This window comes from Hyla sarda, chromosome 9 (assembly GCF_029499605.1).
Source record: "Hyla sarda isolate aHylSar1 chromosome 9, aHylSar1.hap1, whole genome shotgun sequence".
Taxonomy (NCBI): domain Eukaryota; kingdom Metazoa; phylum Chordata; class Amphibia; order Anura; family Hylidae; genus Hyla; species Hyla sarda.
The window spans coordinates 85,070,007-85,096,731 of NC_079197.1; the positions used below are offsets into that span (position 1 = coordinate 85,070,007).

The 26,725-nt window shown below is 41.7% G+C and overlaps 1 protein-coding gene across 3 annotated transcripts in view; it reads right to left on the reverse strand.

Annotated features, from left to right (window-relative positions):
- LOC130290908 (vascular endothelial growth factor receptor kdr-like) overlaps nucleotides 1-26,725 on the reverse strand; it is a 264,735-nt gene that overhangs the window by 35,470 nt on the left and 202,540 nt on the right. For all 3 annotated transcript variants that reach the window (XM_056539116.1, XM_056539117.1, XM_056539118.1), the window contains 5 exons: nucleotides 24,378-24,513; nucleotides 16,298-16,402; nucleotides 15,576-15,689; nucleotides 9,454-9,542; nucleotides 4,047-4,200 (listed from right to left, as the gene is read on the reverse strand). In XM_056539116.1, the coding sequence (XP_056395091.1) occupies nucleotides 4,047-4,200; nucleotides 9,454-9,542; nucleotides 15,576-15,689; nucleotides 16,298-16,402; nucleotides 24,378-24,513 (598 nt within the window). The remainder of the gene's footprint in view (nucleotides 1-4,046; nucleotides 4,201-9,453; nucleotides 9,543-15,575; nucleotides 15,690-16,297; nucleotides 16,403-24,377; nucleotides 24,514-26,725) is intronic.

Sequence of the window (26,725 nt, forward strand, 5' to 3'; positions counted from 1 at the left end):
TTCATCCCCAATGAAAAAAATAGAACTATCATTGGATTTTAGGTTATTCTTTCCTCTATGATAGTTTTTAACCCTCAATAACAATTTGTCTCTTGTATTGTTTACTTAAAGCATATGTTTTGTTTCATTGTCATTATTGTACATGTTTCAATTTCTCCTCCATCCCTAAAGAACCCATTTAAATATATGGGAGATATGCATTAGAATAAGGAGTAAGAGATCTCTTTTAAATGCAGGTTTTAATTCACATGATGTACCTATGTTGTAGAACCTCGACTATAATCCTACACCCCATCCACACCATTAGAAAAGTGAGGGTAAGTAATTGAGTTAGGAGTTAGGTAGGGATAAAGTTATTTTGACAGGGCATTCACCTGTATCCATTACCCTTCCCCTTTTATGAATATAATTTGCTTTTATCCTCTGATGCATACTATTACATTAAAGAACAGTTCTTTCCGATTTGTTGTACTATGCTTGGGATTTACACTCTGCACATTTGTATATACTATCTGTAGTTTATGTTTTTGTAATTTATATATGAATTTTATTTTTAATGAATCGAGAGTAAAAGTTATGCTTTACATTATCTTTGGGCCTAATTGGTGGAGTCTTTGATAGTTTTTGACAGTTTAAGTTTCCTCCAAGGGCATTATTATTGGTGTCTTTAGAGGGTGACCTTGTATCTAGTCTCTAGTGTTTTATGAAGTATATTAGACAGGTTAATGTTTTGCCAAGATGTATAACATATAAATGAGTTTTTGAATCTGACAGTGCCCATTTAAAAGAATAAACAGAAGAATACATTGAATAAACAGCAAAGCTTTACCATCACCCTTTATGCAGTGAGTCTGTTGGTAAGAGCATTTTCTCAAATATTCATTTCCAGTTGCCTATGTAGTGCCAACATATTCTGCAATGCTGTACTCATTCACTCATGTTCACATGTTCATAAGTCTTCATTTCCAGTATGGCTCACTATCAGAATTCCTTTTATCAAACACATGGTCAGGATAACTTCATAGTGATTCAGTTGAAGTGTCAGCTGTATTTACTTTCCAAACAGCTTACTCTGTTAGATAGCTGTTTGGGTGCATGATACCTTTCATATTTCTGCCTGTGCTTCAACCACATATAAGACTGCTTTTATTCTCTGGTGTTAAGCGTCATAGAGGTGTTCCCAAGACTATGAAGTGTTGATCACTAGAAACACAAGCAAAAATATGAGCGCAATCCTAGTGCATTATATCCGGTGAGACAAATAGCAAGGAAAGTGAAGTTTGGTTATGCTCACCAATGTCGGTTATGCTGAGAGCATAACATCTGCAATAGTGTGTCAGGAGTGGGTCAGCAGCCGTGGAGTGCCCGATTTCCAATGGATTTTGACAGGTAGACAGATTGTATAATGCACGAGTCAATGCATTTCTGGCTAAGCCTGAGCCCTTTCTCAAGTTGTGCAGCTGCACAAGTTGAGAAAGGGCTCAGTCCGAGCCCAAAACGCGTCGACTTGTGCATTATACAATCTTTATGAATATTTATTCAATAAATGGAATTTTACCCTTGGGAGAAGCGCCGAGTCTGGAGGTAATTTTTCTGAAAGATTGCTGCTATGAAATGTTGGGGGCTGGAATGTCTCCTTGTTCTTCTTTCCATCCCTGTCCCTGCTTGATTAACAGTAAGCGCGAAGTTGAGCCCTGTTTCCAAATGTCCCACCAGCACACAATTTGTATGCACAGTGCAGGAACAAGTTTTCAAACCAGGGCTTAGCCTCCAGCTGACTGTCAATGAAAAAGGGATTGTGATGGGAGGCAGGGGATTGGGGGTGAGGAGGTCTTCAAGTCATCTATGCTTCATGGACCTGAGAACTCCTCTTTAACACTTGGCACCAAAAAATGTAAGGAGTTTGTTCATGTAATTAGAATTTCCTGGCCCTAACAGCTACCTAACAGTGTGAGCATTTTGGAACTTGATTTGCAGCTAACAGAATCCTTTAACCTCAATGGGAGAGATTTATCAAACCTTGTGTTGAGGAAAAGCAGACCAGTTGCCAACAGCGACCAATCAGATTACTTCTTTCATTTTTCAGAGGCACTTTTAAAAATAAAACAAGCAAGCTAATTGGTTGCTATGGGCAACTGGTCAGCTTTTCCTCTACACAGGTTTTGATAAATCTCCCCCATAATATTTGGAACAGGAAGAAATCAAAGTGTCAAAAGGAAATCAAATAAAATATGAGAAGTTGTTGTCTATGGTTGAATTGAAATCCAGTGTCAATCACTCGATGCGATAAAAGGCAGCAAAAACCCTTTTCCCCAGCACTAAATTTGGTGGAATTTGCACCATTTTCATGTCCATTCAGAATATGATCCACTTGTTAAATCTCCCCATAAAAACAAAGCACAGAACCATATGAAAATTGTTTTTAGAAAAACAACAGACAAGGATTTCATTATTTGCTTTATGATGATGGATATATAATAAGTGTTCTCTAGACGCTGCCAACAACAGCTCGATTATTCTCAGCAATAAGGCGCATCTCATATGTATTCTGCAAAGTCATCAATAGCAGAATCATATGTTACTGTCAACAGAACCTCAACTTCCTTGGCAGTTGTTGAGTTTCTCTTACTGTCATAATAATATAATCATATTTGTTGCTTAATGCAAATCAGGGGTGTAAATCCATTTCTACTCTAAGAGCCAAATTCCAGACAGTGCTGCTTCCAAAAGCCACAATCAAACTTAAAGCATTAGTGTCATTTCACATGTTGTCCAGACCCACTGTGATCATGAGTAATAGTCAGGTGAAGTGCACGGCCAGGTGCGATCTACGCTTTTGCCATGTCTGGCCGATATCTCAAACGTATTTGCAAATGACACTTATGTTTTAAAGGAACTTCAGCTCATAATTTGTGCTGTGTTTAAAATAGTTTCTGAGGAATCTGTACATGTTATAAGGATTCAAAGTACACCTGAGGGTCTGCACAAGGCATATATGTATCACATTTGCACAGAATGTTCCTTTAATTTGGCATAAAACAGCACTGTGCTGCCCATAGGAATAACAACCACAATGGAGTCAGTCATGTTGTCTTTGGCCCACACTCCATTGCCATGCTGAGTACTGGAATCCACTGCAGCATGAATCTTCTTGAGTAGAACAACCAAACACTTCATTTTACTATACATATTAACTCTCAGAAACAATCTGGCGAAGAAACCTTGAATGTAGTAAAAAACACCCTATTACATGGCCCAACTCTGACCAGTAAAAAACACCCTATTACATGGCCCAATTCAGAACATCAAAAAGCACCCTATTACATGGCCCAACTCTGACCAGTAAAAAGCACTGATCTTCTACATTGGCACTCGTTTCCAGAGCCTATGTGCACACAATCTCTTTTACATAGGGAGATGTGCTGCTGACAGCTGATAATTTTTTTACCAGTCAAAATGGCATGAACAGCTGACAAAAGAGCATTTTCTCCTTCAACATCTGATCACTGGCCCTATTATATATGGCAATATCACCCTGTTCAGCTAAAACTATCCCTGTGCAATAGGCCCCTTAAAGAGCCCTGTATGAGAAATTGGTATCCGATGAATGAAGGATGGTTGCAATTTAGAGCAGAGAGAATTTATTTTTATAATGAATACACCTAAAGTGCACATTACTAAATAGGCAATAGTAATAATTGTGAGAATACGACCATATATATATATATATATATATATATATATATATAAAGGATAAGCCTGCCTTGTTTGGTTCTCACTGGTTAGAACTTCTTAGGAACACAAGAGTTTTATCTACTTGTTTATCTTTTGCAATCCTATAGAGTTTGAATGGAGTGTGAGTGTGCATACTCCACCACAACTCCAATACAACAGGAGCACCAGGGACCCCACCAATCAGACACTTATCAGCAGTTCTTTGGATAGGTGATAAATTGTCATCTTGGAATAACCACTTTAGACATACACATCTTAAGGTTACTTGTTGCTCAATCACACTTTATAACATCTCATATTTTGCTTATTACCTTCTTCTTCCTCCTCTGAGTCACTGTAACTTTTGTCTTCTATGAATCCTGAGCTGGCGGAGCTGCCAGTACTGGCCACGCTTTCCAACCTCCTCTTTATTAAGTCGGAGTGGTCACTGTTGGAGTCATCTGCTGTCTTCTCGGCTTCTTGGGACTGAGTACACACAAAGAAATTGTGATTGTTTTCATCACATTGAATATGTATCATAACTTATCTGTGATTCAGTATCCAAACTAAATACGGGCTTGTTTTAATGCATATCACCACCTTTGTAGGTACTTCGTAGAGTTATGTCATGAATACAAACCTTTTCCATATGGGTACATGGACGTCATAAAAGCTGTCTCCTATTTGTCTATTCTGGCAGACTCAAGCCTTCCATGTTTTACATGGACCACCTTTCATTGAAAAGCAGTTGCAATGCTATATTTTCTTTGCTTTGGCCACTGTGGAAGGCTATTTGGAGTTCATAGCACACAAACAAATGGATTGACCTCATGTATCTGCTCTATTGATAACAAAACTGATTTATTAAAGGAGATGAAAACCCATTTTAAAATATCTATTAAAGATATTCTGAATTATTAGATACGGTCCACAGTTTAGGACCTTCATCTGTTAGCCAGGATGTGGCTACAAATGTGATTTCAATTGGAGCTATATAAGGTGTAATTTTCCCTGTGGTGGCAACTGTAGGAAAGTTTAAAAATTGGTGCCAGGTTCCTCTAACAGATGATGGAGGTAACAAATGTGGAACAAACTCCCTGTGAGCAATATTGTGTTAGGGGACCCTTCTAAAATAAAAAAAAACAAAAACAAAAGCACTGTCAAAATGAAACAACAATCTTAATATTATTATGTTAAGGGAAGATTATTTAAGAAAATGCTTGGTATATAAGATAACTCTCGAGATGGAGTCTCTAACCTTCGATCATAAAAAAAAATCCTCCAATTTATATATAGACTGTTTAGCAGGGCTCTGTGCAGTGAGGACAAGCAGGGCTCTGTGCACCGATGACAAGCAGGGCTCTGTACACTGAGGACAAGCAGGGCTCTGTACACTGAGGACAAGCAGGGCTCTGTGCACTGAGGACAAGTAGGGCTCTGTATACTGAGGACAAGCAGGGCTCTTTACACTGAGAACAAGCAGGACTCTGTACACTGAGGAGAAGCAGGGCTCTGTGCAGTGAGGACAAACATGGCTCTGTACACTGAGGACAAGCAGGGCTCTGTGCAATGAGGACAAGTAGAGCTCTGTGCACTGAGGACAAGCAGGGCTCTGTACACTGAGGACAAGCAAAGCTCTGTGCAGTGAGACAAGCATGACTCTGTGCAGTGAGGAAAAGCAGGGCTCTGCAGTGTGGACAAGCAGGGCTCTGTGCAGTGAAGACAAGCAGGGCTCTGTGGACAAGCAGGGCACTGTGCAGTGATGACAAGCAGGGCTTTGTGGTCAAGCAGGGCTCTATGCAGTGAGGACAAGCAGGGCTCTGTGCACTGAGGACAAGCAGGGCTCTGTGCAGTGAGGACAAGCAGGGCTCTGTACACTGAGGACAAGCAGGGCTCTGTACACTGAAGACAAGCAAAGTTCTGTGCAGTGAGTACTAGCAGGGATCTGTACACTGATGACAAGCAGGGCTCTGTACACTGAGGACTAGCAGGGCTCTGTACACTGAGGACAATCAGGGCTATGTACACTGAGGACAAGCAGTGCTCTGTACACTGAGGATAAGCAGAGCTCTGTACACTGAGGACAAGCAGAGCTCTGTACACTGAGGACAAGTAGGGCTCTGTACACTGAGGACAAGCAGGGCTCTGTGTACTGAGGACAAGCAGGGCTCTGGGTACTGAGGACAAGCAGGGCTCTGGGTTCTGAGGACAAGCAGGGCTCTGTGCAGTAAGGACAAGTAGAGCTCTGTGCACTGAGGACAAGCAGGGCTCTGTTTACTGAGGACAAACAGGGCTCTGTACACTGAGGACAAGCAGGGCCCTGTACACTGAGAACAAGCAGGGCTCTGTACACTTAGGACAAGCAGGGCTCTGTGCAGTGAGGACAAGCAGGGCTCTGGGTACTGAGGACAAGCAGGGCTCTGGGTACTGAGGACAAGCAGGGCTCTGTGCAGTGAGGACAAGTAGAGCTCTGTGCACTGAGGACAAGCAGGGCTCTGTTTACTGAGGACAAACAGGGCTCTGTACACTGAGGACAAGCAAGGCTCTGTGTACTGAGGACAATCAGGGTTATGTGCACTGAGGAGAAACAGGGCTCTGTACACTGAGGACAAGCAGGGCCCTGTACACTGAGGACAAGCAGGGCTCTGTACACTTAGGACAAGCAGGGCTCTGTGCAGTGAGGACAAGTAGAGCTCTGTGCTCTGAGGACAAGCAGGGCTCTGGGTACTGAAGACAAGCAGGGCTCTGTGCACTGAGGACAAGCAGGGCTCTGTACACCGAGGACAAGCAGGGCCCTGGGTACTGAGGATGAGAAGGGCTCTGTACACCGAGGACAAACAGGGATCTGTGCACTGAGGACAAGCAAGGCTCTGTGCACTGAGGACAAGCAGGGTTCTGTGCAGTGAGGACAAGCATGGCTCTGTACGCTGAGGACAAGCAGGGCTCTGTACACTGAGGACAAGCAGGGCTCTGTACAGTGAGGGCAAGTAGGGCTCTGTGCAGTGAGGACAAGCAGGGCTCTGTGCAGTGAGGACAAGCAGGGCTCTGTGCAGTGAGGACAAGCAGGGCTCTGTGCACTGAGGCTCTGTGACAAGCTCCCAGTTTACACAGCAGGATGATTGACAAGACAGGAGCTTGCACAGAGCTCTGCTTGTCCTGCCCTCACTTCCTGTATTCGGACTCCTCATAGAGACACAAAGGCAATAGCTGCAGGGACAGTATTTTTTCGCCCAAAAATATACAAATTTTTTAACCAATCTATATTACAAATATACCTATAATGGTATTATCTTTATTATATGAAAAGTTTTTGATAACGACAGGTACACTTGTTTTGGCTGTTTGGTGTATACATTCTAATGCAGTGAATAAAGTGTATGTGTTAAACATATGTGTTAAAATGCAGATGTCTGACTCAGGTTTGTTTATCTCTTCTATCAAGGAAGAAAGTCTGAACTTACAAATCCAGAATGTCTGACTGGGGCATGACGCCTTGGCTAATAGATGCTTTGTAACCCAGCAGACACAGATATATATGGAGTCTGGCACAATTCCTAAAGATCACTGCAGTCACGTAACATTTTTGAAAAAAAAAAAACTAAAATTAGGTGACATGTAAAAGCAAGCCCTTGTTATTCACTGACTAAACTGTATGGACAAGAACAGGTTTTAACCCATGAATACACAGACAGCTATTACACAGCAAGTGCTTGATGTCAATGATCAATCAATGACTTACGAAATTGCTTTTCACTTATATTTGCCACATCCCTAAATGGTGAATCAGTCTATTCCTGTGCTGGTAAACCCACTGCTAATACATTACTCCACAAATGTCATTCAAGAAAGTCAAGTGACAACTTACCGTAGGTGTCGAAAAATTGGCCATAATATTTGTCAATCCAGATTTTTAAGAGAGAGAACTAAGAAATATTTTGAAAATATATTTTAACATCTGGTCCTCCTCAATGTTGCATATTTGCACAACATATGGTCAGCTCAAGATACCTACCTACAGTTTATTTCTGTCTATTAGGGTAGGGTTGAGGTCACTGGGTGAGAAATTACTCTGCAGCAAAATATGGCATGTGTGACCCTACCCTTAAGATGTAATTGCCATCCTTCCCAGACAAGAGTTATGCAATAAGAAGCAATAGTGCCAGACACCTTATGGAAGCAGTTCATTAAGATCACTTTCTGGAATTCTGGAAACTTAAAGTATGAAGCGCTTTCAACCCAACCACATTATATGATGTCTTCCTGTATAACACTATATGTGGCAGCGCAAGGTCAAGCAAAGGAGGTCTCCTAAATCTCCTGATGTTGCACAAATCAGAGGTAAAAGTTAAAACTGCCATCCAGTGAATTTCACGCATATACTCCCCCATGTACATACATCTCCTATCAGTGTCATTGTAGCAAACCTAACTACATATCTGAGCTGCAGCCATATGGAAACTGTCAGCGAGCCCCAGCAGGGGCAGGGAGGGAAACAAAGGCTTTCCATGGGAAAATTGGCTACAGGCCTGGATAAATGTCATTGTGTGCCATGGAATTGACAGGCCCTAAAAACCTGGTGATTTCATAAAGAAAAACATTAGCTAATTTTCAAAATAAGAGAAATTATTGAGTTAGATGTCGCTGTTTAACTGTTCATGATATTTCTAAGTGCATTGTAGTATTTTTTCCAAAAGTCCAAAATAAGAGAAATAGGACTCCCTAGACCTGAGTTTTTTAAGGTTCTACGATCAATGTAATACCTGCATTTTGTTTCATGTAATCATCAATTTCAATAAAAAAAAATTGGATTTTAATATGATTCAAGATGCTCTATATGGGGACTCTATGAGTACTTTTTTGAAAATATCTATAAAAATCTAAGTATGGTTATGGCTATGGTTTACCTAGTGCCAGTTCTTTAAACTACAAGTATATAATATTATAATAATATTTAAATTGGTTTTCTGGGACTTTTCTTTTATTTAAGGCTTAATTCTTTGGTGGGGGTCTGAGAACCAGGCAATCCTTGCAAACATGAAAAAGACTTACAAACACCATGCAGATGTTGCCCTGACCCGAGAGCTGCAAAGCAACAGTGTTAACCACTGAGACTCCATGCTGTCCAGACTCCAGCTCACTGTACTTGAGTAATTGCTGGATTTACTATAGCTATATCACATTTCGCATTGGCCAGGTCAGGTGGTCAGACGTCTCTGTTAATGTTATCTATCGCCCCTCCTCTTTTTCTATGTAGTCCTCGTAGAAGAGTTGTTTGTGTTCCAATTACCTGTCCCTTTTTGTTATTTTCTATTTTCTGTTTTAAAAGGAACCAGTCACACAATTCTGGGACATAGAAGAATCTTTGCCGCTCAATCATGGCTGCAGAGTGTAACTATAGGTAGAGCGACATAGCTAGTTATGGCTTGGCCTGCGCAGCAGTGCCTACTTAGGAGTAATTTGCATACCTCATGCACAGGATTAAAAGTATTATTTTGGGCACTTAGACAGCTCACATCCTGGAACAAAGACATAGTAGAAAACCTTTTTGACATACTCATTTAACACTGTTGGTTTCCTTTCATTTTCTTTTGCGAAGTGTTGGTTTTCAATAAATTAAGTCTAAAAATTCTCATGCCACTGAGCTTTGACAGTTTTTAATTTTTAATTATTTTAAACTTACTGTTCTATCTTAATAGTTCACATACATTATACAGAACAATAACCATAATATATCTGTACCTTGTAAGCTATAAAATCTCCCCGTTTGCTTCGTAAATAATTCGACAAGTTTCCATGCTTGCAATATTCCACAATAACCATCAAAGGTCCTGTTGAAAAGAACAAACAGTTTAGAGAAGTTACATATTTCTTTTTTTCTTGGCACAATTCACAAGGTATAGAATTTTCTCAGAATGTTTACATATTTGAATCTTTTTAATTTCACAGAAAAAACGAAAATCTATAAATATCTATTGTTTATGTGCCAATTATAAATTTTTGTTGTGTTGCACCACAATCCAAAAATGTGAATTTAGCTGGGTTATTCCATAAAAATTTTTATGCCAAATGTTCTAAATTGCTGGTAATAGCCATATTAAAGTACTATATTATCTGACCATGAAATGCAGTTTAAAGGAGTACTCCCACCCTAGACATCTTATCCCCTATCCAAAGGATAGGGGATAAGATGTCTGATCGCGGGGGTCCTGCCGCTGGCCGTCACGCCCCCTCCCATAGACTTGCATTGAGGGGATGGGGCATGACGTCACACGGGGCGGAGTCCTGACATCACGTACCTGCGTTCCCGTGGTCACGATCGAGACCCTCCAGCGCTTCCGGACAAGAAACAGGTGGGTGCCGCATGCAACATTGCGGGGGTCCCCAGCGGCAGGACCCCCGCGATCAGACATCTTATCCCCTATCCCCTATGGATAGGGGATAAGATGTCTAGGGTGGGAGTTCCCCTTTAAGCAACAAACAATCTTGCTAAAAAGTGCCTACATCATATCATCCACATTCAAGTACTTCCAGACTGTTTTAGGCTAGGATTCCACTGAGGTTTTGTCCTTGTGGTTTTTTAGGCTGAAAAAAGGCAGAAAAAAACGCATGAAAAACTGCCACTGATTATTCCTGCGTTTTGGCCTTTTTTTCTGGCGTTTTTACCTTTCTGTGGAAATTGCATTTTTGCCCCTTTGGCAGTTTCCCTGCGGGTTTTATTTTTTTTTTATTTTTTTTGTTTTAACAGTTGTTAAAATCAAACACAGTTTATAAAACACATTTTTAAAATACATTATTAATAAAAAGTTTAACTAAATTAATTAAAAAAAATAAAAATATATATATATACAGTGGTCCCTCAACAAACGATGGTAATTCGTTCCAAACGACCCATCGTTTGTCGAATCCATCGTATGTTGAGGGATCCGTGCAATGTAAAGTATAGGCATCTGTACTCATCTGTCCCCGTCGCTCCGGACAAGGTCCTCACCGCTCCCGCTGCTGTTCCAGGGGCTCCCGATGCTGTCCCGCTGCTCCGGTGTCTTCTTCGCGATCCTCCGGTGTCTTGCGCATCTTCTGCAGGGTCCGGGCCTTGCTTTCCGGTGACGTTATCACGCTGCTGCGCCGGCGCGGCGTGCGTAGTGACGTAATAACGACGCCAGAAAGCAAGGCCCGGACCCTGGAGAAGATGCGCAAGACACAGGAGGATCGCGAAGTGGACCCGGAGCAGCGGGTATAGGTAAGTGAACCTGCTGGGGCACATTACACTGCTATCCGACAGCAGCTTAAGCATTTTGCGCTGTCGGATAGCAGTTAATGCGATGGCCCCGACATATAAAAGCATCGTATGTCGATGCTGACATCGACATACGATGGCCTCTGAGAGGCCATCGTATGTCGATTTTATCATATGTCGGGGCCATCGTAGGTCGGGGGGTTACTGTATATATATATATATATATATATATTATTTTGACAACTACATGGCCCCTTTATCCATTTTTTATATTTCCGGCTATATTTTTCAGTCCCTGCCCACTTACATAAATTGGTCCCTGATTAAAAATTAATAAAAGTTTTCGTTATAAAAATATAACTTTCATTCCCTACAATTTTTTGCATCCCTACTGCATAATTTTTTTTTAATGGTAACCTACCAAATTTAATCAAAAAAGCTAACGCCATCCCTGTTTTGGATCGCTAAAGTAAAAAAAATAAAAAAGAATAAAAACTTCTAGTACAAGTTTATAATAACAGACTTCTGTGGTAGAAAAACACTAAGATTTTCCAGAAAAAATGCCAAAGTCCAAACATGAGACAGCTTTTCAGAAACTGCCAGGGAACCCAAAATTGCAAAAATAAACTCTGATCTTGAACCTTCTACTTCCTTTGACTACCAGGGTAGTTTAATGATTATGAAATAATTTCAGTTGTCTAAACTAGGGGTGTGTTCTATAGTCAGGTGCGTCTTATAGTAAAAAAAAAAAAAAATGGTATTCCCTTTTTCGCTCTGGAACCTGATAATATAGACTTTTTTTTTCTTCCCATCAAGCTTTACAGACCATTGGATTTCTATTGCATAATATTATGCACACATTTTTTCGTTATTGAATTTTTAAATTTTATTTTTGTACCTTTATTTATTTTCTTTCTCTTTGTTATGATTATACAATTGACTTTGAATAACATTTACATTATCATTGTTACATAGATCATGTTGTGAGCAAGGCCTAGAGGAGCCAAAACAGTGGCTTATCACTGATCAAAGTGGCACTTATCTATTTGTTTCACCATGCAATAATGCAAATCTTGATAACATACTAATGTGCTACAATTCTACGTTGAATTTAGGCACCTCATCCTCACCAGTGTGTAGTACTAGCGCAACTGACTCTACAGTCCTAACCAGTTAAGAAGCTGCCAGCTACCAGAAAAAAAGTTAAAGAACCTTAACATGTATAGCTTGAACAAAGACAAGACAGAGGGGGTATGATAGAAACTTTTATATACATAAAGGGATTCAACACGGTAAAGGAGGAGAGCATATTTAAAAGACGAAAAGTACCACAAGAGGACATAGTTTTAAATTACAGGGGCAAAGGTTTAAAAGTAATATGAGGAAGTATTACTTTACTGAGAGAGTAGTGGATGCATGGAATAACCCTCCTGCAGAAGTGGTAGCTGCAAATACAGTGAAGAAGTTTAAAGGGGTACTCTGCCCCTAGACATCTTATCCCCTATAGATTTATAAGATGTCTGATCGTTAGGGTCCCGCCACTGGGGATCTCCATACTGCACCTGGCGTTCGTTTAGAACGTCTGGTGCAGTTCTGGTGGCTCGTGATGTCACAGCCATGCCCCCTCAATGCAAGTCTGTGGGAGGGGGCGTGACGGCCGTCATGCCCCCTCCCATAGACATGCATTGAGGGGGCATGGTCATGACGTCACGAGCGGGGCTTGACCATGATGTCACAAGCCTCCGCATCGCCAGTCATCCAGCACGGAGCGAAGTTCCCTCCATCCACCGGATGTCTGGGGTGCCACAGCTGAGATCGTGGCGGTCCCCAGCAGCGGGACACCCGCAATCAGACATCTTATCCCTTATTCTTTGGATAGGGGATAAGATGTCTAGGGGAGAGTACCCCTTTAAGCATGCATGGGATAGGCATAGACTAGCCTTCATTTAAGCTGGGGATAAACATAAGGCTATCCTTCATATAAGATAATGCCAGGGACTATTGATAGTATTTAGAATATTAGTCATCATAGATAGGCCGAATGGCTCTTATCCTCCGACACATTCAATGGATCTTCCCAGACAAGAAGGGCACAACGCTTTTTCTATTAGAATTCTATATAGAATCACTACACAGTGAGCTGGCTGAAGGGGGAGTCAATAAGCATGAGTGTCCAGGAGCAGGTGGACATGCACACTGCTATTCACTTTGAACACAAGATGGTACCATGCTACATAAGTAAGAGTCATAGCTCTTCACTGGATTAATTTAATAGATTGGTGCTTTATTTAAATACATTATACAGTTAATGGCATAATCCCTTTAAAGAAAATAATTCAGTATACTGTATAATCCTTTAGTAATGATACATAGACATCCTTACTGCTTTGTGTGCCTAATAGGAACTCAACATATGCTGTGAAATGTCGGTGCTTGTTTTTCCCCCAGAGATCTTACTAGAAGATGCAAAGCCTTGTGCTCTACTGATATAAGTGAGGGATACTTTCCTCCCGATACTTCTGCATGAACATCCTGTCTCCATGCGCAGCACATCATGCTCACACACTTGGCTCTGTCCACATGTTTTTGTTTGTCAGTAGTGACAGACAGTGTGCTACAGATCTATCTGAACTGTTCACACAAACGCCCTGCCACTCCAAATCTTATCTTCATATTCACTCTATCTGTCTCTTCCTCTGTGACGCAGGCACTAAAATTCCTTTTTATCTTGTTAATGCAATAAATCAACACCAGCAGTGCACTAAAGTCCAAGTACACTCATCATCATCTGATGTCTTACTGAGGTTTGGTATGCTTCTTCCTCCACCACCTTTCTATTTTCATGACTATTTATTCTTAATCTTTATGATTTTACTTTTACATAGACCAGGTTCTTGTTTTTGGAACCAAGAAAGAAAATGAAAGTTCCAGTACAGATAAGAGAGAAGAAACTTCTATAATATATGCTAAGCATTATAATGTGTTCCAGTCACTTTGGAAAGACGTGTAAATTCTTGAAAACATCTACATACCGACTTGTCACTTGTTTCTGTACTTGACCTTAAAATATCCTTACATACTGTGTTTATGGTCATGTTTGGAGCTGTTCTCTGCTGTTTTTAGCAAGTATTCTATCTTGCCAGGTTTGTTTCCACCATTGGGATATATATATATATATATATATATATATATATATGAATATGCAAAGCAGCTCATTACATCACCTTTTCAGGTAGTGTTCCCTGGTATCAGCTTAGCTCCTGTTGAGGAATATAAAAAGCTGATCGGGATTTTATGCCAAGCCAGACCACTCCCCAAAAGGGAAGTTTCTACCCATCCGTCACACCAGGAGTGGTGGCCTCGCCCTGAGGCAAATGCTCATCCCCTTTATATATATATATATATATATATATATATATATATATCAACTCAGCATATATGCCACAAAACACACCACAAACCAAATGCTAACACTTTCATCTTGCATTGCATACAAAATGTAGCGGGTTAGGAAGTTTGCAGTTGTTACACTTAAGTTACACATTATTTTAGAAGGACAGCCTAACTCTTTCCTGAAAAGTGATGTCGGAAGAAAGATCTGTCAGTTTGGATTTTAAATCTTTTTCGCTCAAGGAAGAAAAATCTGCCAAAAATGTCTGACAGAAGCTTTCCCCTTCTGCCTGCTGTAAACTATTGTACACTTGGCTGTGCGGATTGATGGAGATGGCTGTCTGCTGAACTGAATTATCGGTCATAAGGCCCCCATGCACACTATAGAATGGATAACTGTCTAATGTGTATCGGGCACCCCAACTCTCCCCTGACAGATGATGTTGAGAGAGAGAAGGATGGGGCATATTGGATTTCAAATGCTCGATCCTTGTGGCAGTAAGTTAGCCTTTCCCTCCCCCCCCCCCCCCCATCACAACAACAAAATGCTCGGCTGACAGCTATTTAATGCATAGGGCCACCTTTACAGTAGGTGTATGACCAGTTTTTGCTACATCTTAATTATATCAAATGCAATCTCCAGTAAACAGATGGATATGCAAACGATCTCCCTTCATACCTGCCCACCTTCCTAAGGTGATTTTTGAACTGTAAATATGTTAATTCATGTACAAAGCACATGTTATTATGGAGGAGTGCTGCTCTAATCTACATATTTTTGAATTCTGGATTTCAAATCAAGAATCTCATTACTACAATATATGAGAACACTTGCAGTGAACATTTAGGATTTTGTGTTTTCCTATGTGATAAATTATACTATATTTATAGAGAAAATAAGGATATGATTTAAGTGGGCATATCACAGCCTGGAATCATCAAAGTAAAAATTTCAATGGGAATTACTGTACCATGTGCGTGCACAACACAGAAATGGACTTTGATGAATCTGAGCTCATGTTTGTTTCTCAATTGACCCAGGAACATTTACTTAAGAATTCAGTAATTGGCCGGCAATTAATACAGACATTTGCTTAAGTTAGATGTTAGGAATTTTCAGCTTCAGCTCTTCATGTACTAAAGGATCTTTCCTTGTGAGCTAAATGTTGTATAGCAAGAAAGAATGTCTTACAGTGTAGGAAATAAATGGGTTAATACTGGCTATCTAGTGACTTACCTCCCGCTTTGGTGCAAGCGCCTAGTAGATTAACAACATTCAAATGATGGCCAATATGGATAAGGATTTTCAGTTCGGACATTAAAGCTTTGCATTCGTTGTTTGTTGCACACTCTGTTTGACATAAACAGGACATAGTCATTTCTGCACAATAGGATAGTTTTACAAGGCGTACAAAATCCTGTTTAGGTTAAGGGGGGACATCAAGAGACAAAGAAAACAACCACAGCCCCTATGAGGAATCTCAAGCGCACACACTTAAGTCTTCTTCATAACGTATGTAGGATAAAATTTATTTGGTGGCAACATACAGAAAACCTTTTGGGTCCTAGACAAGTCAGAAATGTGCCGTATGGTAATTGCCCCAAGCACATTACAAGAGAGATTCATTGCTTGTGACTGACTAATGTTTTCATGCTCAGCTGATGTTACAGAGGTCTTGGAATTTAGATTATCTTTTTGTGTTTATTAAAAACAAATATTTCACAGTCAACTATTTTTTCCAGATGTACTACAGAGGGGCTTGGCAGAGTAAAAAATATTCCAGGCAACAGCTCTGTTCAGGAGAACAATACTTGACAAGGCTGAACTAGATATATATGTAGTGCAGTTTCCCCACAATCACTAGAAATGCCATGTTCACAGTGTATATAAACACATATGTGTATAGTTTATAACCTTCTAACTTCAGCTGCTAGTAAATAACCAATTGGAATCAATACCTTTAAGCATCTTAACAGCAACTGTTTTGCACGTAGAACTTTTATCAATGCCAAAAGCAGAAGCTTCCACCACCTTGCCGAAAGCACCATGACCCAGCGTTTTACCTAAAGGTAAAAGTCAACAGTGAACCACTGCTTAGACAAGCAGTAAGAAACATGCCAAAAAAAGTCATGCAAAACCCCACAGGCCCATGTGAAACGTAAGACTGAACGTAAACAATAGACATAAATGTTAAAGCATTACTGTCACTTATAAAAGCTTTTTTTAATTTTAATGAATATTTATTACATTTATTAAGAATTTTTCCAAAATACATAAACAATACATGATCGATGCCAAACAACGAGACAACATGTGCAAGAGGTAAGGGAAACAATAAATAAACAGAACTATTTATTTAAAAAAAAAATGTCACACAAACTTGTCAAAACTTTTGATCAATCTGGGTATTAGTCCTGAAAACCCCACCAATCACTAGATATAGGTGAGAGAAGCATGTGGCTATGCACTTCACTCCCCGGATTGCTGCTTGATCAAACTCTTTGCAGGAGACTGGCAACATTATAAATCTATAGAGGCTATCTCTTACAATGAGTTGGATTGAATGATGAGCTGGGAAGTACACAACTGGGTGCTTCTGGCTATATCTAGCAGTTCATGGGGGTCTCAGCACTAAGACCAAGACTGATCAAAATGTTGTCATGTCTGTGTGACAAATATGCTTAAGTGACAGAAATGCTTTAACAGGTACTCTTTGCATAATAAAGTACTGGAGGAGACTGAAAATTAGGAGATGAAGAAAAAGTTTAAGGTTGAGAATTTCCCAGTACAAGACTGGTGAAATGAAGCAGTTGATACATTAGTGAAGCATAACATGAATTAAGCTGGTTGTTTCACATTCAATTGTGACACTCAAGAGAAGGTCAAGATATGTAAATTATTAGCTTATTTTTCACCTTCAGTTTCTATGATATGGGATTGTAGATAAACTTCCTTTAAGAATTTAGGCTGTGTGAAGAAAGCAAGTGCACAGTTTGCACGCCTTCCCAATATTTATGTGTTCCTATATAGGTTAAAACAATCAATTTCAATTACTCAGAGGCAAAGGAATGTGCAGGTCATCTAGGAATTCACAGCATCAGGTTCATTACTCCCTTGTGATAGAAACCAAAGTTTGCCCAGCAAAGATAAGAGGAAACCCTGGTGTGATGACAGCTTGGAGGGAGATTAACATTCACCATGAGACCAGAAGATCAGATATGTATATACGTAGATGAAGAGGCTTGGGATGTACAACATGCATAGATATTAGAAACTATCAGTTGAATTTGTTTAACCTTTCATCCCATGCATATCATAAGAATAACAGTTTATAGTCTAATGTCATAAAAATAATAGAGCAATTGTTGCTGTCATTGCCTGATTATTCGAATAATATGTATAAATACCATCTAACCCAAATATTTGTTTTACATTTAGGAAAAGTAGAATACTTTTAGGTGAAGAAAAGCAACAATTAGACTTTGCTTACAGACTCAAAAATAACACTATCTTTACAGTTAAAAACATAATAAAATGAGTTTCATTTTGTATCTGTGACAACTAGCGCTCCGGACGTACCCCCTGGCCTTGAGCGCATTGTTCCTGTCCCTTCCCGAGCCCGTCACTCACCTCAGTCCTCTGCTTCTTCCTCTCAGGTCTGGCGCACGTGCCTACGCCTCTTAGAGCGCGCGCGCACCAGAGTTTTAAAAGGGCCTGTGCTCCCGTAATTATGGTTTGCACCTGACACACACTTATAAGTTTCTGCACCTCCCACATTCCTCTGCTGGATCTTTGTTTGCCCCAGTGCCTTAGTGAAAGCGTTATACTGTGTTTCCTTGCCGTGTACCAGACCTAGTATTCCGTGACCTGACCATGTACCTTGCCACCTGCCTACTGACCTTCTGCTACGTCCCTGTTTACGCTTCTGTGTCGCCTGCCCTGACCTCCTGCTGTCTCTTCCCTTCTGTACTTCGCATCACCTCAACCACCTGTGTGGTCGAGTCGTGCCAGGTGTAGCGACCTGGGTGCCATCCCGCTTTGCGGCGGGCTCTGGTGAAAACCAGCGGCACCTTAGACTCCTAAGGAACCTCTCGTGTTCCAGACTACTGTGGTCCAGCGGATCTACTTCCTCCCGAGTGCCAGTCGACTGTGGTGAGTCTAACAGTAAGATCCGCCCATGGATCCCGATGAGGTACCTCTGCCAGAGTTTCAGATCTTCCCTTCGTTGTGGTTCATCAGTCGCAGCAGTTAGCCCGTCAGGCGCAGAAACTAAGTCAATTGTCCGCCATGATGCAGCAACTGCTGACTATGCAGCAGCAACCGCAACCTGTTCCAGCCTCTCCACCCGTTTCTGCAGTACCTTCCGGATCAAAGCTTCATCTTCCCCTTCCCAAAAAGTATGATGGTGATCCTAAGTTGTGTAGAGGCTTTGTGACTCAATGCTCCATGCACCTGGAGCTCATGGTGGATCAGTCCCAGATGGAACGAGTGAAGGTGACATTACGAGTGAAGGTGGCATTTGTGGTCAGCCTCTTGTCCAGAAAGGCCCTGTGCTACTCCTCTCTGGGATCGCAGTGACCCGATTTTCGCTAACCTTACGGCTTTCCTAGCAGAATTCTGCAGAATTTTTGAAGAACCCGCACGGGCCTCCTATGCCGAGACGGCTCTTCTGAACCTAAGCCAAGGGACTTCCTCCATAGGAGAATATACTGTTCAGTTTCGCACCCTCGCTTCAGAATTGGCATGGAACGACGAAGGCTTGTGTGCTACATTTAAAAAAGGACTGTCCAGCAGAATAAATGACGCTCTTGCGGCACGTGATCCTCCGACTAACCTGTGTGAACTAATTAATTTAGCCACACGTCTTGATGTGCGTTTTGCCGAGAGGCAGGAAGAACTTCATACGCAAAGAGAACCTGCCCGAACGCAGCGTTTTCCTCGCTTGGCACCTGTGTTCTAACATCCACCTCTACAGTCTTCTTTGCCTCTTGTCGAAGAGGCTATGCAAGTGGATTGTACTCACTTATCGCAGCTTGAAAGATCCTGACAATGCAATGAGAATTTGTGCCTATACTGTGCCAGTCCGGAGCACTTTCTCAAAGACTGTTCTGTACGTCCTCAGCATCCGGGAAACGCTCACACCTAGAGCACGTGTGAGAGGCATCCCTAGGTGTGAATACTACCTCTCCTCGCTTGAATATATCTGTTCAAATCCACGCTTCATTCATCGCTTCTGCATTCTTCGACTCCGGTTCCGCTGGCAACTCCATTGCTGCTTCTCTGGTACATGAATATCGTCTTCCTGTAACTCGTCTAGCCAAGCCTTTGTTCATTTCTTCAGTCAATGGACAAAATCTGGACTGTAAGGTACTATTCCGCACAGAGCCTCTCGTCATGCAGGTAGGAGTCTTTCATAAGGAAAATTTTTATTCTACGTGCTTTCCTACTGTACTTCTCAACTACTTCTTGGTCTTCCTTGGTTCCAATGTCATTCTCCACAACTTGACTGGAAATCAGGAGAGATCACTCGCTGGGGACAGAGCTGTGAAAATCTTTGTCTTGTGCCAGTCCAGCCAAGAGTCGTTTCTTCCTTTCCTCCTATGCCTGGTCTGCTTTCCCCTTATCAAGATTATTCGGATGTTTTCTACAAAAAGCAGGCTGAGACTTTACCTCCACATCGTCCTTACGACTGCCCCATTGATTTACAGCCTGGGACTATGCCTCCACGCGATAGAATCTATCCTTTGTCGGTTCCTGAGACCCAAGCCATGGAAAAATATATCCAGGAGAACCTCCAAAAAGGATTTATGTGAAAGTCCTCCTCCCCTGCTGGAGCAGGGTTCTTCTTTGTAGGCAAGAAGGATGGTTCTCTCCTTCCATGTATTGAATAGGGTTCTCAACAAAATCACGGTCAAAAATCACTATCCACTTCCTCTGATCTCAGAACTTTTTGATCGTCTCCGGGGAGCCAAGGTTTTCACTAAGTTGGATTTACGGGAAGCTTATAATCTTATTCGAATCCGAGAGGGAGACGAATGGAAAGTGGCCTTTAATACCCGAGATGGACATTTTGAGTATCTTGTGATGCCTTTCAGCCTTTGCAAAGCTCCAGCTGTTTTTCAGGAATTCGTCAATGATATCTTCCAAGATTTTCTCTACAACTGTGTGATCGTGTATCTTGATGACATCTTGATTTTCTCTTCCAACTTAGAGGAGCATCGTTCTCATGTTCGTCTGGTTCTTTAGCGCCTCCGGAGGAATCATCTCTACGCCAAACTAGAGAAATGCCTATTCTAGAAATCTAGTCTCCTGTTTCTCGGTTACATAGTCTCTCATCAAGGCCTGCAGAAGGATCCTGAAAAACTGTCCACGGTTCTGGATTGGCCTCACCCTACTGGCCTACGGGCTATACAACGCTTTCTGGGATTTGCCAACTATTATCGTCAGTTCATCCCACATTTCTCTTCTTTGGTCGCTCCTATTGTAGCTCTCACCAGAAACAACTCTAACCCTAAGTCATGGCCTCTTGAGGCCGAAGAAGCTTTCTCTCGCTTAAAGTCTGCATTTCCTTTAGCTCCCATGCTTTCAAGACCTTATCCGAAGAGACCTTTTGCTTTGGAGGTTGACGCATCATCCGTAGGAGCTGGTGCCATTCTTACCCAGAAAAATTCCAAGGGTAAGACTGTAACCTGTGGTTTCTTTTCAAAAACCTTCTTGCCTGCTGAGAGGAACTACTCCATCGGAGTTTGAGAACTTCTTGCTATAAAACTTGCCTTAGAGGAGTGGCGACATTTGTTGGAAGGGTCTTCTCATCTGGTCAGTATCTACGTCATTGTTCTTTTCCAGATAACTTTTTTTCATTCAATTCCATCCAGCTAACAAGAATATAAAAGCTGATGCCCTTTCCAGATCCTCTGACGTTGTGGGTTTGGACTCCATGCCCAGGCATATCATTCCTCCTGACCATCTGATTTCTGCTGCCCCTACTGATCTTCTACAAGTACCTCCTGGGAAATCCTTTGTAACTACAAGATTGAGTCGCAAAGTCCTGAAATGGGGTAATTCTTCTTTATTGGCAGGTCATCCTGGAGTGCGTAAGACCTTACTTTTAATCTCATGACACTAATGGTGGCCGCATCTAGAACGCGATGTCTCTGAATTTGTCCATTCCTGTGTTACCTGTGCACGTGACAAAACTCCTCGACAGAAGCCTGCAGGACTCTTACAGCCCTTGCCCATTCCGGAGACTCCATGGTCTCACATCGCTATGGATTTTATTACCGATCTTCCACCATCTCATGATAACATGGTCATCTGGGTCATAGTTGATCAGTTTTCCAAAATGGCTCACTTCATCCCACTTCCTGGTCTCCCATCTGCTCCCCAGCTGGCGAACCATTTCTTGCAACATATTTTCCGTCTACATTGTCTGCCTGAACATATCGTCTCAGACCGTGGAGTTCATTTTGTATCCAAGTTCTGGTGTGCTCTCTGTTCCTGTCTTGATATCAGCTTAGACTTCTCCTCTGCCTATCACCCTCAGTCCAATGGCCAGGTGGAGAGGGTTAACCAAATTCTGGACACTAATTTACGTCATTTTGTCTCAGCTTGTCAGGATGATTGGGTTGATCTTCCTTGGGACAAATTCTCCAATAACCATAAGGATTCTGAATCCACGAGGACTTCTCCGTTCTTTGTTGTCTATGGACATCATCTCCGTCCTCCTCTTCCAGTTTCTGTTTCCATCGGTGTGCCAACTGTTGTTCATCTGGTCCGTGACTTCTCTTCCATCTGGCAACAGACTCAGCATTTCTTGTCTCAAGCCTCATCTCATGAAAACCCAGGCCAATAGAAAAAGATCTCCAGCCGACTCCAAAAATCAGATAGACAAATACAACACCGTCTGGCACCCTTGGACACATTTTACATCCTCTAGGGACTATACGTCCATGCATCTTTCACTCGTGAAACATATGTCCCCCAAGCCCTACAGCACGCCCGGTTTCCGGTGCTCCCTCTACCTAAACAGCCCATTTTTCACAAATAACCACCATGCCTCATTGCTTTGCCATGTTGTTCTGAAGCCCTCCTGACCTGCTGGGTAAGTCTAACAACCTCTTTCTTATGAACCTAGTAGTCTTCCTCGTTCCCACTCGCTTCTGTCCCTTTGGAACCCTTTCCTGTCTCTTCTTTCTCCTTCTTTCTGTCTTCGTCTCCTCTTCTTCCCATATGTTGCTTACACCAACCACATTGTTGTTGATTGTACCTACCCTGATCACATAGAAGCTCGGACCATGTACCTTGAGTTGACTAATTGATGTTTGAATTGTCATGTCTTTAACTATTCACTTTAATGTATTCAACATCCTGTCTTGTTACTGAATACCTGACTTTATATAGTGATGGTACGCATCATATGTGTGTACCCTATCGACAACCGCGTTTCTTACGATGCCTGTTTATTGATGGTGTTTTTGTACTTTACTTGAACTTTGTACTTTGAATAAAATTAATAAAACGTTAATATTAATATAAAAAAATAAAATAAAATAAAAATTATATGATAGAAAAAGATCTCCGTCTTTCTATCCCGGTGACAAAGTTTGGTTATCCTCCAAGTACATCAGTTTCAGGATTCCCAGTTACAAGAATGTCAACATGTCAAAAGCTTTGATCGCACAGCGTTCAGATAGTTTTTTTAAATGTCACCAGAAGCGCAAGGTAGCACTTCACTCCCCAGCTGGCTGCGCTCTCTGTCAAGCTACACTAGACTTATAATGGAGCCCATCTAGTGCTGCTGGAAAGAGACTGCAGTCAGCCGTGTAATAAAGCACTACCAAATGCTTCTCCTGCTGTCAGTGTCTGACCATTCAAAGTCCAAGTGATCAAAGCTTTTCACATGTCTGTCTGACATATCTAATGTTTTTCTAAATTACAGGAATAATAATTTTTTTTCAGAACTTGAGGGTGCTTGCCATCTTTAGCCATATAAATTGGAACAGAAAAGGTCTGGAACTTTTTTCTTCAAATGGAAAAAACTCTTCATAGAGTACCATATGATGGCACTTTGGCACAAAGACTTGCCTAAATTTTAATTAATTTTAAGGATGCCTAAAAGTAAAGGCCTGTAGTTAAAGTAACATCAGTGGTTAATGGCCAGTGACCGATAATCCAAGCAAAACTGTCTTGGCTGCCCATAGCCACCAACTGCAGCACACTATGGTAAGAATATGAAATGAAAATTTTTGTGATGTAAACCATACAGATTACATCTTGAAACATGACAAATCGATAATCCATGATTTTTGCATCGACCTGTAGTACTAATAGGAAGAGTATAAACTCGCTAACAGGCCGGTCTTCAGCGATGAGACATTTCATCTCAGTGGGAAGGTCAATCACAAAATTTGGTGCTCAGAAAAACAGTTGCCCTATTGAGCACATGATGGAAGTAAATGAGTTTTGTGCAATGAGCAGGCGCCATATCTATCCGTCTTTTTTTGCTGAGGTTACTGTCACTTGCCACTTCTATCTGGACATGTTAAAGGAATGGCTTATGCCACAGATAGAGGAAGATCTGACAACACATGACTAAACAGTAGAGTCCATATCCAAGGTATGCTGGCATGCATCTGGAGAAAACTGGACTACCACCTACACACCTGCCGTGTCACCAATGAAAATTACTGAAACATTTGTAGTGTATAGATAAAACTTTGAGGGGGTATGGCCCTGGAAAATAGATGCAGGGCTTAAAATGCATGAAAAATAATAATAATCTGTGCCAGAAATCTTTGCCTAATAGTCAAAGAGCATACAGTTTAAGATGCGCCACTGTTAAAAAATTGTCCCAATCTTGGATTGCCTAGGTTTTGAAAATCTATTTATTTTTCATGGTAATACATCTTTGTTATTTTCTCCCAGTTATGAATACTGAGGCTATAATTTTTGTACCATACGTGTAAAGGCTTGTCCAGCCAAGCCCATTTTGGGACCTTGTTATAGTGCATGCTGTTTGGTAACAAGACAATCACTTACCAAGACTAAGCCTATCTCGAGGAAATTCCCACTTGCTGCTGTCATAGGGCAACCTATCACATTGCTCATCCAGTGGCATCTCATCAGGATCCATAATGATGGACAGGTAACCTGTTTTAATTTCTGATGCATGTGGCTGTAGATGATACAAGAATGGAGAAAGCTGAGCACAGTCAGGAAAGCTGGAATGTCTGGAGAACATTATTTAGGAAGCCACAGTGTGTTCCCTTTTTCTCTACATTAGGGGTCCTCAAACTATGGCCTGCGGGCCGCATGCAGCCCGACAAGGACATTTATATGGCCCGCCAGGAGGTACTACTTACTCCCGCATGGCTGCTGCACATTGATCAGGGATGTGGAAATGGTATCGCCCGACGCCCGGGACATGCAGTTCCGGGCACCGGGCAGGTGAATTCTTCAGGCATTTAGCCCTGCTTCGGGCAAGCAAGGCTAAATACCTGAGGAGTTCACATATAACGGGGCCCCATCACTAAACTCCTATAGACTGCAACTGTATGCTGCAGTCTATAGCGAGCCACGCAGAATGTCGGTGTCCAGGCATAGGCGCATGCGATGACGTCACTCATCGCGCTCACCTCCATCAGGCCCGAGGATGCGGTCCAGCAACATAAACAACCGCCGAGCCCCTGAGCCTGCCGGAGCACACATGGGACAGAGGACAAGTAATAGCAGGGGATCACAGGGAGGGGGGTTTGGTGAATGAGTAAATCATGTGGCACAGGAGGGGAGGGGGGCTGAAATATAATGGCACAGGGGGGAGGGGTGTATGAAATATAATGGCACAGGGGGGCTGAAATATAATGGCACAGAGGGGGGGGGATGAAATATAATGGCACGGGGGGAGGGGGTGGAAATGTAATGGCACAGGGGGGAGGGGGTCTGAAATATAATGGCACAGGAGGGAGGGGGGTTGAAATATAATGGCACAGGGTGGAGGGGGGCTGAAATATAATGGCACAGGGGGAGGGGGGCTGAAATACAATGGCACAGGAGGGAGGGGCTGAAATATAAAGGCACAGGGCGAGGGGGTTAAAATATAATGGCACAGGGGGAGGGGGGCTGAAATATAATGGGACAAGGGAAGGGGGGTTGAAATATAATGGCACATGGGGAGGGGGTGGAAATATAATGGCACAGGGGGGAGGGGGTCTGAAATATAATGACACAGGAGGGAGGGGGGCTGAAATATAATGGCCCAGGGGGGCTGAAATACAATGGCACAGGAGGGAAGGGCTGAAATATAATGGCACAGGGCGAGGGGATTAAAATATAATGGCACAGGGGGAGGGGGGCTGAAATATAATAGCACAGGGGGAGGGGGGCTGAAATATGATGGCACAGGGGCTGAAATATGATGGCACAGGAGGGAGGGGGCTGAAATATAATGGTAAGTTTGTTGATTTAACTTTACTTGTTCTTCATTTTAAATATTGTATTTGTTCCCATTTTGTTTCTTCACTTCAAAATAAGATATATGCAGTGTGCAGAGGAATTTTTCCATAGTTTTTTTTAAGTATAGTTTGGCCCTCCAATGCTCTAAGGGACAGTGAACTGGCCCCCTGTTTAAAAAGTTTGAGGACCCCTGCTCTGCATCATTATTTATTAATAGGTTAAGCAGTTTTTATGACTATACAGCCTGTTCCAAATTATTATGCAAATTATATTTTTGTCATTTACCTAAATAATTGATGTAAATAACAGTCAGCATAATTCTCATGTTATCAACTACTAAGAGTACAATTCAAATTTTATTGAACAAACCTCCTAATGATAACAGTATTTTTTTAAACATAAAAAACTTGCAACGGTTGTAAAGAACTGAAAATTATCATTTGTTGTGTTTGCAGGATATTTACTGAAATCAAAAGCTATTTCAATCAAACTTAACAACATTCAAGTTCAACATCAATTGAACTTGTGAGTTTTTGGACAGTTTCTGCTTGAATTTGTTTGCAAGATGTCAGAATAGTCTCCCAGAGCTGCTGTTTGGATGTAAACTGCCTCCCACCTTCATAGATATTTTGCTTGAGGATGGAAGCCACACCATGACTTTCCTTTTAACCCCATAGAAGCCACTGATGCAGAGGTATTCTTTGCAGCATGAGATGGTGCATTGTCATGCATGAAGATGATTTTATCACGGAAAGCATGGTTCTTCCTTCTGTACCAGGGAAAAAAGTGGTCAATCAGAAACTCCACATACTTTGCAGAGGTCATCTTTACACCTTCGGGGGCCCTAAAGGGGCCGACCAGCTCTTTTCCCCTGATTCCGGCCCAAAATATGACTCCACCACTGCCTTGCTGATGTTGCAGCCTTGTTGGAACAG